General features: G+C 45.6%; 1 protein-coding gene and 1 long non-coding RNA gene across 2 annotated transcripts in view; one reads left to right on the forward strand and one right to left on the reverse strand.

The window, feature by feature from the left end:
- The window catches only part of SMARCD3 (SWI/SNF related, matrix associated, actin dependent regulator of chromatin, subfamily d, member 3), a 55,110-nt gene extending 50,209 nt beyond the window's left edge, over positions 1–4,901 (reverse strand). Inside the window, exons 1-2 of the mRNA XM_056799927.1 lie at positions 4,680–4,901; positions 974–1,114 (exon numbers count right to left, since the gene is read on the reverse strand). Coding sequence (XP_056655905.1) covers positions 974–1,012 — 39 coding nt within the window. The 5' untranslated portion in view covers positions 1,013–1,114; positions 4,680–4,901. The remainder of the gene's footprint in view (positions 1–973; positions 1,115–4,679) is intronic.
- LOC103105591 (uncharacterized) overlaps positions 1–11,812 on the forward strand; it is a 16,203-nt gene extending 4,391 nt beyond the window's left edge. Inside the window, exon 2 of the long non-coding RNA XR_008912351.1 lies at positions 11,580–11,812. This is a non-coding gene — a long non-coding RNA (uncharacterized LOC103105591). The remainder of the gene's footprint in view (positions 1–11,579) is intronic.
- The last annotated feature ends 688 nt before the right edge of the window (positions 11,813–12,500 follow it).

The following is a 12,500-nucleotide window of genomic DNA, read 5'->3' on the forward strand; positions in this document are numbered from 1 at the left end:
CCTCTTTGGAGGCTTCCATGGGAGAATTCACCTTATTAAGGAAGAAAGTACTGCAGGAGGGTCCCTTGGATATACTGAAGTTTCAGAACTGCCTCCTTCCATCCTCCCTCTTTAAATCCACCCCGCCCCCCCAGGAAAACTGGCTCCCCCTTTTTGCAGTCACACAAAGGTGTTTGTAGGCATGAAGAGTATGTGTGTATCTCCTGGGGATGAAAGCCGGTTTAGGCGTCTATAGCCACTGTGTTCTTATCTAGAAGGCATGTGTGCCCCATCTCTAGGTTCAGAGAAAAGATATGCATACATAGGGAGTACATATATGTGAAGAGAGAGCACATGGACAGGAAGATCACAGCTATGTTTGCTTGTAGATCCTGTAGGTATGTGGAGGGCTGTAGGTGTACAGGGAGACTGCATGCATCGGGTTTCTCTGCAGGTGGAGAGAAGGCTGCCTGTGTGTGTGTACCTGCATGCAGAGAGAATGTCTCTTGATACAGGGAAATGTGTTTGTGTCTTGGGATGGGAAAGCAGAGGGAATGTATATGGAAAGAAGGGACAGAAAAGGCACGGAGAAAGTGTTTGTGCACACAGAAATTGGATTAAGGAAACGTGTCAGAATTCCCAAATATTTAAGTGTTATTAACACAACAGAAAATCTGTTCTCCAAACTCCATTCTCTCCTTGGCTCAGGGGAGGAAGAGGGAAGAAGGGAACGAGTGATGCCAATCACAAAAAAGGTCAGTTGTGGAGAGCAGAAGGGCATCGTCTCATTCAAAGGAACAGAGGAGATGGGAGGAGGCTCCAGAGAAACAAACACACACTTCGAATAGCAAATGGTCCATGTCCAGTGAGCAGCAAAAGAAGGCAAGCCAGTGTGTAACCCTGAATCCAGAGAGCAGTTAGAGCAAGACCGTGATGAGGCGGAGGGGCCATGACCATAGACAGTGCAGGAAGGCAGGCAGGCAGAGGGACCTACCTGTACCACGGTGGGCAGGTGCTGAAGGCCTGGAGTCATAGATGGCTGAGTCCCTTGGTGGGGGAGTCATCCAGTGCCCCCTTGGCGCCCTGTTCCTGAGGGCTCCACTCCTCCAGCACCAGGGGCCATTCTGAGGAGAATCTGAAAGAATAGGATGGGAAGGTGGGAAGGGCTAAGACTTCCTTCCCCCAGGCTCAGCACCACACAGCTAGGATCAGGAGGAAGGAATGGGAGGGAAAAGAGGTAGAAACTGATAAGACCATTGGCCTGTGCCCTGATGATTGTCAACAAAAAAGAAGGAAGAGATCTGAGGGGATAACATCAGCTGACATTTACACAGTGCTTCACAGATAGACTGGAGATACACAACATGTACTACATATACCTGTGTACAGATATGTATATACTTCCTATATTGGCTTGGCACAGCAACCCTGTGAGGCAGACAGCCCAGGTATTTTGGTCCCAACTTTACAGAGGCTCAGAGAGATTAGATAACTTGTTCAAAATGGACATTGTTAACAAGTAAGTGGGAGCACTGGGACTGGAATCCAGGCCTTCTGTTCTGGCATCCTGGACTCCAAATCCAGTACTCTTGCTAGTTGTTTCCCTTAGGCTGAAACAGCATTGGGGGCAAGGAATAGGAAAGAGAGGTGGGAAGAGGGGAAAGTGTGAACTAGAATATGGGGGAGGGAAGGAAGCAGGTCTTAGAGAGATTAAGGATGGAATAAAAAAAGAAAGCAGAGAGTGGGGCTAGCCCCAGCTTAGGTAAGGGCCCCTGGTTATGCAGTGGGCAGTGTCAGAGTCCCAGGCAGGGGGCAGACCGGAAGTGCCCAAGGGGTGGCCATCTGAATAAGAGATCACAAGCTAGACCAATATCTAGGAAGTATAAGTTTCCCAAATTGCCAGGGCAAGCACAGGGGCGGAATGAGGCACAGGGGCCGATTCCCGGGCTTGAGTCACGAGAAGCTCCATTGTCAGAGACAGGCAAAGGATCATGTTAATAAGTGACCGCAGACAAATCTACGCAGGCACGCACTCAGACTCAAATCTGCAAAGCGCCTTTCCTACATACACTATTACCTCACAAGCATCACTGAAACCCCAGGAGGGAAGTACTCCAGGTATTGTGGAGGCTGTGCCCACACAATGGGTAAGAGGAGGGTCCTTAAGGGCGAGGACCGAGGCAAGAGCGTGCAAGGGAGATGGAGATGGAGCCTCTGTAAGAAGGACGGAGGCAGAAGCAGAGCTAGTACAGGGAAGCCCAAGGCAGAGGCACAGACAGAGAGGCAGTGCAGGGAGAGGGGTATCATGGACACAGGGTAGGGGAGAGAGAGAGCGAGCAGTGTCTGGGGTGGGAGAGTGGGAGAGGAGGAGCAGGGCAAGAGGAACCAGAAGGCAGAAGAGGGTCTCATGTAGGGAGGATGGAGAGCCAGGAGTAGTGCAGAAAGGGCATGGTCAGACGCAGTGCAAGGGAGAGAGGCCAGGCCAGTGCAGGAAAGCCTGGGGCAGAAAGGGAGCCAATTCCGGGGAGGGGAGTGAGGCCGAGCCAAAGGCAGTGCGGGCTCACTCGGGAGGGGGTGCAGAAGTAGAGACAGAGGCAGTACAAGGGGTGGACAAAGGCAGAGGCAGCGTGAAGGGGGAGCAGAGGAAGTGGAAAGGAGGGAAAGAGCCAATGCAGGGAGGATGGGAACAGAGGCAGTGCAGGAGGGACTTGGGGAGGGGGGAAGTGGGGGAGGGAGCAAGAGGCAGAGGCAGGGCCAGTGCAGGAAGGATGGAGACAGAGGCAGTGCAAAGTGGGGGCGGGGCAGAGCCAGTACAGGGGAAGCTGATGGGGCCAGGTCAGGGGGAAGCTGCAAATCTGAGCCTGTATCTGGCCAGGTGGGTGAGTGGTGATGGAGAGGAGGAGAGGAGGAAAGGAGGGGAAGGTTCAATGGGGAGAACCCAGATTGTCCCAGGGAAAGAAGCCAGTTTCTCAGTCATGGAGTCCCCTGTTAAGCACTCTGTCCATAAAACCACAGTGAAAGTTGGTGATAGTTCTCAGCTTAGCTCCTTTGAGAGAGATCTCACAAATCTTCCTGGTCACACCTGGGCAGGTTAAATGCTACATCTCACCCTTACCCTCCCTCCCCCACCTTGCATCTCCAGTTTATGTTCATATCTGGTGACAAGAAAAAGATGGGTTCTCAAGAAGGAGTCAGCCTTGCCTGGTGGAAAATAAACAATATGATATATTGGAAAGAGGCCCTGCATTCAAATTTTAACTCTTAATGCCTGTGTGACATTGGATAAGTAATTTGGTTTCAGTTTCTCATCTCTAACATGAAGGGTTGGACTAGATGATTTCTAAGATACCTTCTAGCTTCTAAATTCTAAGAATTTATTTTGTAACTGAAATTCTCAATAGTCTAACAGGCTGTCCTTTGGGTCCTAGGCTAATCATGACTGAGTGTAAGAAAGGAGGGAACCTTATGGAGGGGGGTCAATCTTAGAAGTCAATCCTAGAGGTGTGTATATGTGGGAATTATGGATCATGGAGTAGTCATGACAGGAGGGAAAAGTAAGCAGAAAGCTGTTATGTTACCAGGGAAGAGTACCTGTGGAGAGGAGGGGTGTGTGTGTGTGTGTGTGTGTGTGTGTGTGTGTGTGTGTGTGTGTGTGTGAGAGAGAGAGGGGGGGGGAGAGGGAGAGAGAGAGAGAGAGAGAGAGAGAGAGAGAGAGAGAGAGAGAGAGAGAGAGAGAGAGAGAGAGAGAGAGAGAGAGGAAAGAGAGGGAGGATTGAGGGAAAGAGTGAAAGAGGAGAGAGGGGAGAGGGAGGCAGAGGGAGGGAGAGAGAGGGAAGGAGAGGGAGGGAGGGAGAGAGAGGGAGGGAGGGGGAGAGAGAAAGAGAGAGAGGAAAGAGGGAGGAAAAAGAGGGAGGAAGGGTTGAGGGAAAGAGTGAGAGAGAGAGAGAGAGACAGAGAGAGAGAGACAGAGAGACAGAGAGACAGAGAGACAGAGAGAGAGAATGGATGATGTTAAGAAGCTAGGGGGCTGAGAAGGGGCTGTATTAGGTGGGGAGTAAAGAGAATGGGAAAATGGGAAAGGTGAGTAAGGGCTTAAAGGGTCAAGGACAGAATATGCCAGGAGAAAGGGAATGTTGGGAGAGTACATAAACTGGGAGACGTATTTTCAGTAGGAAAGGAGGCTTTTCAAGACTGAGGGGGAGGAGGAGGATGGGAGAGGGAGATATCAAGTGGGGGAGGGGTGTGCCAGGCAGAAGAAGGAGGATGCCCTGTTCAGGACAGGAAGGATGCCATGAAGGGAGAACTAAAGGGATGCCAATTGCGGGAGAATGATACCGGGGTGGAAGAATGGAGGAAGGGATGCCAGGGGAACGTATGTGCCAGGAGGGAGATACCAGTCTGGGAGAAGAGAGGGAGATGAGAAAGATGCCAGGGAAAGAGGGGAGGGGCAATGCCAGAAGGGAGATGCCAGTTCAGGAGGGGAGGGATAGATACAGGCATGAGGGGAGGGGGTGATGCCAGAAGGGAAGGAGATGCCAGTCCGGGAGGGAAGGGGGAGATGGGGAGATGCCAGGTGGGGAAATGTCGGGGGGAGGGGAGGGATGTTGCCAAGCAGAGAGGGGAGGGGAGGGAAGACGCCAGTCGGGAGTGGGGGATGCCAAGCAGGGGGCTGCAGGGGCCGGGCCGCCCAGGTGGCTCACCTGCTCCCGGAGCTGCTCCGGTTCTGGCCCCGGGACTCCCAGCCCCGCGCTCTGGCCCTGGCCCCTCTCCCCGGCTTGGTGCTTGGGCTCAGGCTCGGCCAGCCGGGGCGCCTGCGCCGCTGCAGCCCCGGAGCGGGGGAGGCGCAGGGAGCGTCTGAAAAGAGCTTGGAGCTTGTGGCGAGTTAGGGATCGGAGGAGGGAACAGGGAATAGTGTTGGGGAGCCCCCCATCTCCTTCCTCACCGTATATTATTTGCCTGCGCGGGGCGCTGCGATCTACCATGAGCTCTTGCCCGGACCCATTTTGCTGCCCTCTTACTAATTCACCTATGTTGGTTTGCAGACAACCAAAGAAACAACAGTCACACAGACAGACACACATCCAGGAGCTCAGAGAGACCCGCACACACCTAGACGCAGCCCCGCTCTCACACAGGAGCCCCCAGGCTCACTTTTGTAGCCACCCTTCACTATTAGTCCTCTAGAAATACATTTGGAGGAAGGAAAGGCTACCCTGGGATTCTGGCCAGGGCTGAGTCAGCCTCTTCCACCTTCTGGGCCTAGGAGAGTGCCTGGGTGTTAGACGGCTTCCAGGCTGCCTGGTTGGAGACTGTGATGACTTTTCTACCAAAAGGATCCAGGTTTCTGCTGGCTCAGTGGCAGGATGTGGGGATTCTGAAGCTCCTTAGTGGATCCTTTCATCCCAGGAGCCTCCCCCAGATCGCTGGGAATAGAGCTGACCTCATCAGTAGCAGAAGTATTCCACAGTAGTGGAAATCTTAGCAAGGAATCATATTAAGTAATTCATTCCTCTTTTCTGTGTCTCTGTTTCCTCACTCATGTGACGGTGGCTGTGGGACAGGGCACACATGGGGATAAGCCCAGGTCCCCACCATTGCTGTTGCCATGTGTCATGCTCTATGGAATAGCTACTCTTATATTTACTCAGCGAGTAGGGGGGCCAAGATGGTCTCTATGGTACCTTCCATAGGAAGAATAATTCTCTATGAATGGAGGGCTCTGAGATTTACAAACCACTTGCTTCCTTCCAGGCAAGCCATTCACCTCTCAGCTCATTTCCTCCTCCAAAAAAGATAAAGAAAACAATATTTGTGCCATCTTGTAGGGTGGTTGGGCATGTGTCCCAATTATAAATTGCACCAACATCTGTATCTTCTCTCCCTTCTACTTCCAAGGTTGCTTCTGGCTTCCTGACCCAAATTGCCTGGCCTCCTACCTTCAGGAGGAGTATAGGAAGAGTTTGTATAGCCATGGCTCTTTGGGGCTTTTTCTGAAGCTGGGCTCTCTCCTAGATCTGCCATGCCTACAGACTTTTCCAGTTTCCTTGGGAGACCACACACAGACCACTTATAAACAGTGATGATTTTTAAAGGCGCTTATTAAAAGAAACAAAGGGGGAGGAGGGGAACCCTACTGCAATTAGAATGAAACAGCTTTATCTGTTCCCTAGTTACAAAATTGTTTCAAAGTCTTTGCCCTACTTCTCTCTTCTTATGACTGGGAAAAGCAAGTGAGTGGGGTTGGAGTCCATGTCTCCTGGCTGTAGCATTTTGGGTAAAGCACTTGATCTCTGAGCCACAGTTGCCTCATCTGTAAATTAGTATCTTAGTATCTATACAATGCTAGGAACTAGCAAGAGAAGCAGGAATATCCTAAATCCTCTCCTAATATGCTCTGATACTGTTATACCTGGTTCAATTCACACCAGAGAACTCTCAGAGTCTCTTTGGCTGACTCTTACCTTGAACATTTGCCCATTCTATAGCCTATCTTTTTAATTTGCCTTCATAATTGTCCTTCCTTCAACTGCTTGAAGGAAAATGGCTGTCCATCCTGAACTAAACCAGTCTGACTCTGATATGATCACCCTAGTGTTCCCTTCCCTGAAACAGGGTCCACTCCTGGTTCCTGTTCCTGGCTCCTTGGCCTGGGCATTAAGCTCATTTACATCAGGAGGCTTGGCTCCCCTTAGCCTAGCCTACCCAGCTCAGGTTAACAGATTGGCCCAACTTCATAGGTAAGACACAATGACCTTATCCGACCAGGCATTCGTAAGGGTTTTCTTCAAGGTCCTTTCATTCCATTCTGACAAGGGGCTAGTTTTCAACATATGACATCATAGAAGCTAAGAATTGGGATCCATATTCCAGGTAATCTGGTCCAAATCCCCTCCTTCCTAAAGTAGGAACTCTTTGATTTTACAACAGGCATAATCCTGTCCCCTTTGGGCCAGCACTTACCGCAGTGCCTGGCACATAGTAGATGATTAATAAGTTTGTCAATTGACTTGGATTAGATATACTAACAGTGTTCTATTGACCTTAGAGTTCATTTAGGCTACCTTTCCTTCCACTTTGTGATCCTCTCTATAATGTTTATAACAGAAGGTCATTCTGTTTTTGCTTGAACACTTTCAGTGACAGGGAGCTCATTACATCACTCACCATCCCATTTGACTTTCAAACAACTTTAATTAGAAAAGTCCTTTTTATATGGAGATGAAATCTGCTTTGCTTTATCTATAGTTCTTATTAGATTGGTAAACAAAGAGCATTTTATCTCCTTCCTAGGTTCACATTTAAAAATTTCTTTCAAATGAACGTGAAACCATAGAATTAGAACTGGAAAACTAGTGATCTAGTATAATCCCTTCCTTTCACAAATGAGGAAACTGAGTGTCAGAAATGTTATATCTTCATTTGCTAGAAATTCTCCAAGGGTGTGTTAAGCCCCCAAACAAAGAGAATATAGGAATAAATAACAGCTACTCCTTGAATATCTAATTATTGAGAACTGATGGTTCTCACATTATCAATGAATGATGGTTTATACAGGAGAGATGTTTAAAATAATATAATCAAGGATATATATGACCAGAAAAGGACTGGTCCTATAGTGAAAGCAAAAGATAATAGATGACCAGTGCCATTGTTGCACTGATATGCAGGAAATATTAACAGCATCAGAGGTGGAGGCTGCTAGGTGGCTCAATGGATTGAGAGCTAAACTGAGAGCTAGGTCCTGGGTTCAAATTTGACTTCAGACACTTACCAGCTGTATGATCCAGGGCAAGTCACCTAATTCCCATTGCTTCTGCCTGATTACCCTTCTGCCTTGGGAATCAATAGTTTTGATTCTAAGCTGGAAGGTAAGAGTTTAAAGGGGAAAAAAAAGATTGTTTCTAGTACTTTATAATTTCTACAGAGGATATGTGGCATAATATTCCTCTCTGGGCTCACTCCCCAACCCACAGTTGTGTTGGCAGGTTGAGTTCCCCCCAAAGGAGCTACTACTGCTCTCATGGTTATAGGGGTAATCCTGTAGTAGATCACTTTTCTTACACTGTAGCTCTTGAGCCCCCACTCATGTGCTTTCTCTTAACAAGCCATAAAGCTTGGTTCTCAGGAAAAGCATTTAGTCAGATCACATAGCAGGAAAAGAAGTTACTAAGCATCTCCCCATGGAAATAAGGGGCTTACTTTCCCACAGATAAACACAGAGTTTATGATAGGGTTAGGAGAGAATGGTATAATGTAGTGAGTAAGGACCATACATGGCCAAGGCAACTCATGACTCCAGAACTGTAAAACATTGATGTGTACTTCCTTTCTAGAGAGGGTCTGCAAGTTCTCTGCTGAGTGGTTGGCTAGATAGCTGGTCTGGCTCTTCAAAAAAGCAAGGTATCTCTGCTGGCTATGCAGCTCAATTGGGCTTGTCCCTCGTACATAGATGGCATCGATTGATCACTAGCAGTTCACTCAGTTACTGAAATGGCTCTTTACTGGCTTGGATGTTACTGGACTACTAGACCAGGCAGGCTGCTCTTGCTGGACTTGGCTGGCAAGATACCCTGATGCTAGACTGCTCTGTCAGATGAGGCCAGGAAGATAGCTCAACCAGTAGGCTAGCTGGGACAACCAGATTATTCAGATGCTGGGCTCTTTTCTGATTTAAGCATCTTTGCTTAAGGGAAGGTAACATGCACACTGTTAAAGAATGCTCCCTTGATCTAAATATTTCTCTTACCCAGTCTATCATAACCATGCTCCACAACATTCATTTGGCCTCATTATAGGCTATCTTGTATTCTTAGTGAACCATAGATTCTTTCATACATCATCCACTTATCCATCCATCCCTCTGTCTGTCCATCTGTCCAACCAACACCCAACCAAAACCAATATTCTTTGAGACTGTGTTCATCCCATCTAATCTTTCTAACAGACCTCTCAGTGATGGAATTAGGGCAGGGATTATTTACTCAAAAGATAGCCTCATGGAAAAGTGCAGTAATTCTCAAAGTATCATTGGAGAGGTCAGAACTATTTTCATGATACTAAGGGACTATTTACCTATTAAAATACTTATCTCTTTTCCAACTACATATCTGTGTGAAGCCAGATTTTCTTCTTACATATATATGTATATATATTTGACATTTTCTTATTTGGTCAATTTCAAACATTATTCCTTGGTTACAAAAATCATTTTCTATTCCTCCCTCCCCTCCCCCACCCCTTCCCTAGCCGACACATGATTCGTCTGGGTATCACATGTGTCCTTGATCAGAACCAATTTCCATGTTGTTGGTATTTGCACTAGGATGTTCATTTAGTCTATATTCCCAATCATATCCCCTTCAACCCATGTATTCTAGCAGTTGTTTTTCTTTGGTGTTTTTACTCTCACAGTTTTTCCTCTGAATGTGGATAGTGGTTTTTCTCCTGTATTCCTCCAGGTTGTTCAGGATCAGTGGCATTGTCACTAATGGAGGAGTCCATTACACTCGATTGAACCACAGTGTATCAGTCTCTGTGTACATTGTTTTCCTGGTTCTGCTCCTTTCGCTCTGCATCACTTCCTGGAGGTTGTTCCAGTCTCCATGGAATTCTTACATATATTTAAATAAAAAACCTTTATCACAACAGATTGAATGCAGAAGCAGATGTAAGAATCTAGGGATCTTCTATGAAGGCAGACATTAAAGGGATTTGTAAAAATAAGTTTTTCTTTTAGAAAATATTCTTATTTTACAAAATACATTATTTATGTTTATTTTCAAACGAATCAAATAGTTTTTCTTAAATGATTTAAGTTCAATACTAATATAGGAAATACCAATAGATATAAACCATATAAAGGCTCTTCTGTGTCCTCAACAATTTTTGAGAATATAAAGAAGTCTTAAATACCAGAGAATCACTGGTATAGTTAATAGGGCAGTGAATTGAGTGAGGAAGATCTGAGTACAAATCCTGCTTTTTAAACTTAATAGCTATGGACAAGCCCCTTAATTGCTTCATGCCTCAGTTTCCTAATCCATAAAATGAGAAGGTTGGACTCACTTGCCTTTAAGGTCCCTTTTAGTTCTAAATCTATAATCCTAATTCTCATTTTCAGTCATGTAAATTAAAGCTTCCAAGAGCTGGGTTGACTTACCCAAGGTTGGACAGAAGGCAGACCCAGTTAGAACCTAGATCTTTATGAAGTTGCAGAATTCCCCCCCCCCAAGATCCTTTAACTGTTACAAAGGTTAGTGTTGCCAGTTTTGAAGGGCAAATCTTGAGTGGGAAGAAGCAGAGCATGGAATTGGGGTTCTTAATACCTTTAAACGGTTTCATTCTATATGATAAAAATGACAAAAGATTTCCAGTTATTCTTTACCCTGGGCAAAATTGTGAAGTCAGAAAAATGTTTCTTTGTTGTACCAGTTTTTCACCTCAGCAATGAGGCTCACTCCCCGCTCTGGCACCTTTCCCCCTATCTCTATCCCATATTGCCTTCCTGCTTTGCTTGTTTTTCCCTCTGACTACTACTGAGGTGTCCAATTAAGGTTTGCCTCCCCTAGGCAGCATCCATTGCCTCTACATTTCCTCTCTCCCTTTCTTCCTATCACAATTTACCCATCTCATGTCCTATTCTCTTAGGGCCCTCCCTTCTGGATCACTAAAGCTTAAATGATAAACTACTTCATTCTGACTGTAGAGCATAATAATGGCTGATAACAGCTTAATGTGTTACTCTTCCTTAGAATGTTTGCATTTTAATAGATGCTTTCTAGAAACCCAAATGAATGAACATCTAATGGTGGTAGTTGAGGCACCATTATAAGCCACTGTGGAAACTACTGGGGAAAACCCTGCCAAAGGATGCTATTTGTATCTACATTTGATGGGTGCTAGGGTTTTTCTACCCCCCCCAAAAAAATACATTTATCACAGCAATCTGTTATGTATTTGCATTCTCATCATTATTCTTATAGTCATTTGAGCTGAGTCTTTAAGACTTCCCTTTAGATTTAGGATGTCTTCCCTATTATCCCCTCATAATAAACATAGTAAAAAAGCAATCAATTTATCTTAGGATAAGTCTACCATTCTTTAAAAAATTAAAAAAAAATTAATAGGAATCTATTTACTTTTCTTCTTTCTTATCCTCCACATTGAGAAAAAAAGGGGGGGGAATATCTTGCAGAAGTGTCAAACAAAACAAATACTCATGTTGGTCAAAAATCAATGTATCACAGGGGCAGTTGGGTGGTTCAGTGGATTGAGAACCAGGCCTAGAAACAGGAGGTCCTGGGTTCAAATTTGACCTCAGACACTTTCTAGCTGTGTGACCCTGGGCAAGTCACTTAACCCCCATTGCCTAGCCCTTACCACTCTTCTGCCTTGGAACCAATACCCAGTATTGATTCTAAAATGGAAGTTAAGGGTTTTAAAAAGAGTCAATACTTCACTCTGCATCCATTTTCCCTTCTGAAAGTAGATGGATAACTCATTTCATCAGCCCTTTTGAAATAAATCGACTGGTCACTACATTGATTAGAGTTCTGAAGTTGTTTAAAGTTGTTTGTATTTATAATAATATTCCTATTTAGAGCCAAGAGAAGATCATATGCAGCTACAGATTTAATACTTGGAGAATAACTTGTGAGTGCTACCTCCAGAAAGTGAACTGAAAAATGGAAACTAAAAAGACATAATTTTTATATACTTCTATATCTGCCTCCCGGATGATGCCTTCTATGATGCAGAGAGGAAGAGAGGCTAAGACCCTTGTAAATAAATGCTATTAATAAAAAAACCCAACATTTTATTCATAGTGCATAAATTGTTGTTCTGGTGGTTCTGCTCACTTTATCCTGCCTCAGCTTTTTTATATCTTCCAAAGTTTCTCTGAACTATAGCATTTCATTATGGTCCGTTACTTTGTTTTAACCATTTCCCCAACTTTCTAGATGAAAGACCATCTTTTCCTTTTTGCATTCCTAGTCCTGGATCTGATCCTTTCAAATAGAAAGATTAGGCGGAATGTTGCGCTAAGGTTGGCAAATATGCCAGCTCTGGAGTTAGCAGTGAAGAAGGGCTACAAATACTTGGTAATTTGTCCAGAAGGAGCGGAGCCAAGCCTTTCGGACCCCTCTCAGTTCCGGACAGGCTGGACCTCACAAGTTGGGGTGATCTAACCATAGATGGAGGGAAGGAAACTCTCAGAACACAGGGCTAGGATGGTGGCCAGAAGTAAGGGCTACATTCAATAGCAAGGTCAAGGGTCAAGTTCAATGACCCAGTCAGAAAACATCATTGACTGAAAATCCATTATGTGCAGGGGTCAAAATGGGCTGATGCAGAACTTGATCCCAATTCCTGTTGGACAGGTTACAGCTGGTGGCTCTTGGCAGAGCTAGAATTAGGACAAATGTGTCTAGCTCTTTTCCTGCAGACTGTACAGGTAATGTGTCCATTTTTTGTTTTTGTTTTACCCCTGGACCTATCTGAGTTGATATCCTCTTTCTCTT

The sequence above is a fragment of the Monodelphis domestica genome, chromosome 5 (genome assembly GCF_027887165.1).
Source record: "Monodelphis domestica isolate mMonDom1 chromosome 5, mMonDom1.pri, whole genome shotgun sequence".
In the NCBI taxonomy this organism is placed as follows: domain Eukaryota; kingdom Metazoa; phylum Chordata; class Mammalia; order Didelphimorphia; family Didelphidae; genus Monodelphis; species Monodelphis domestica.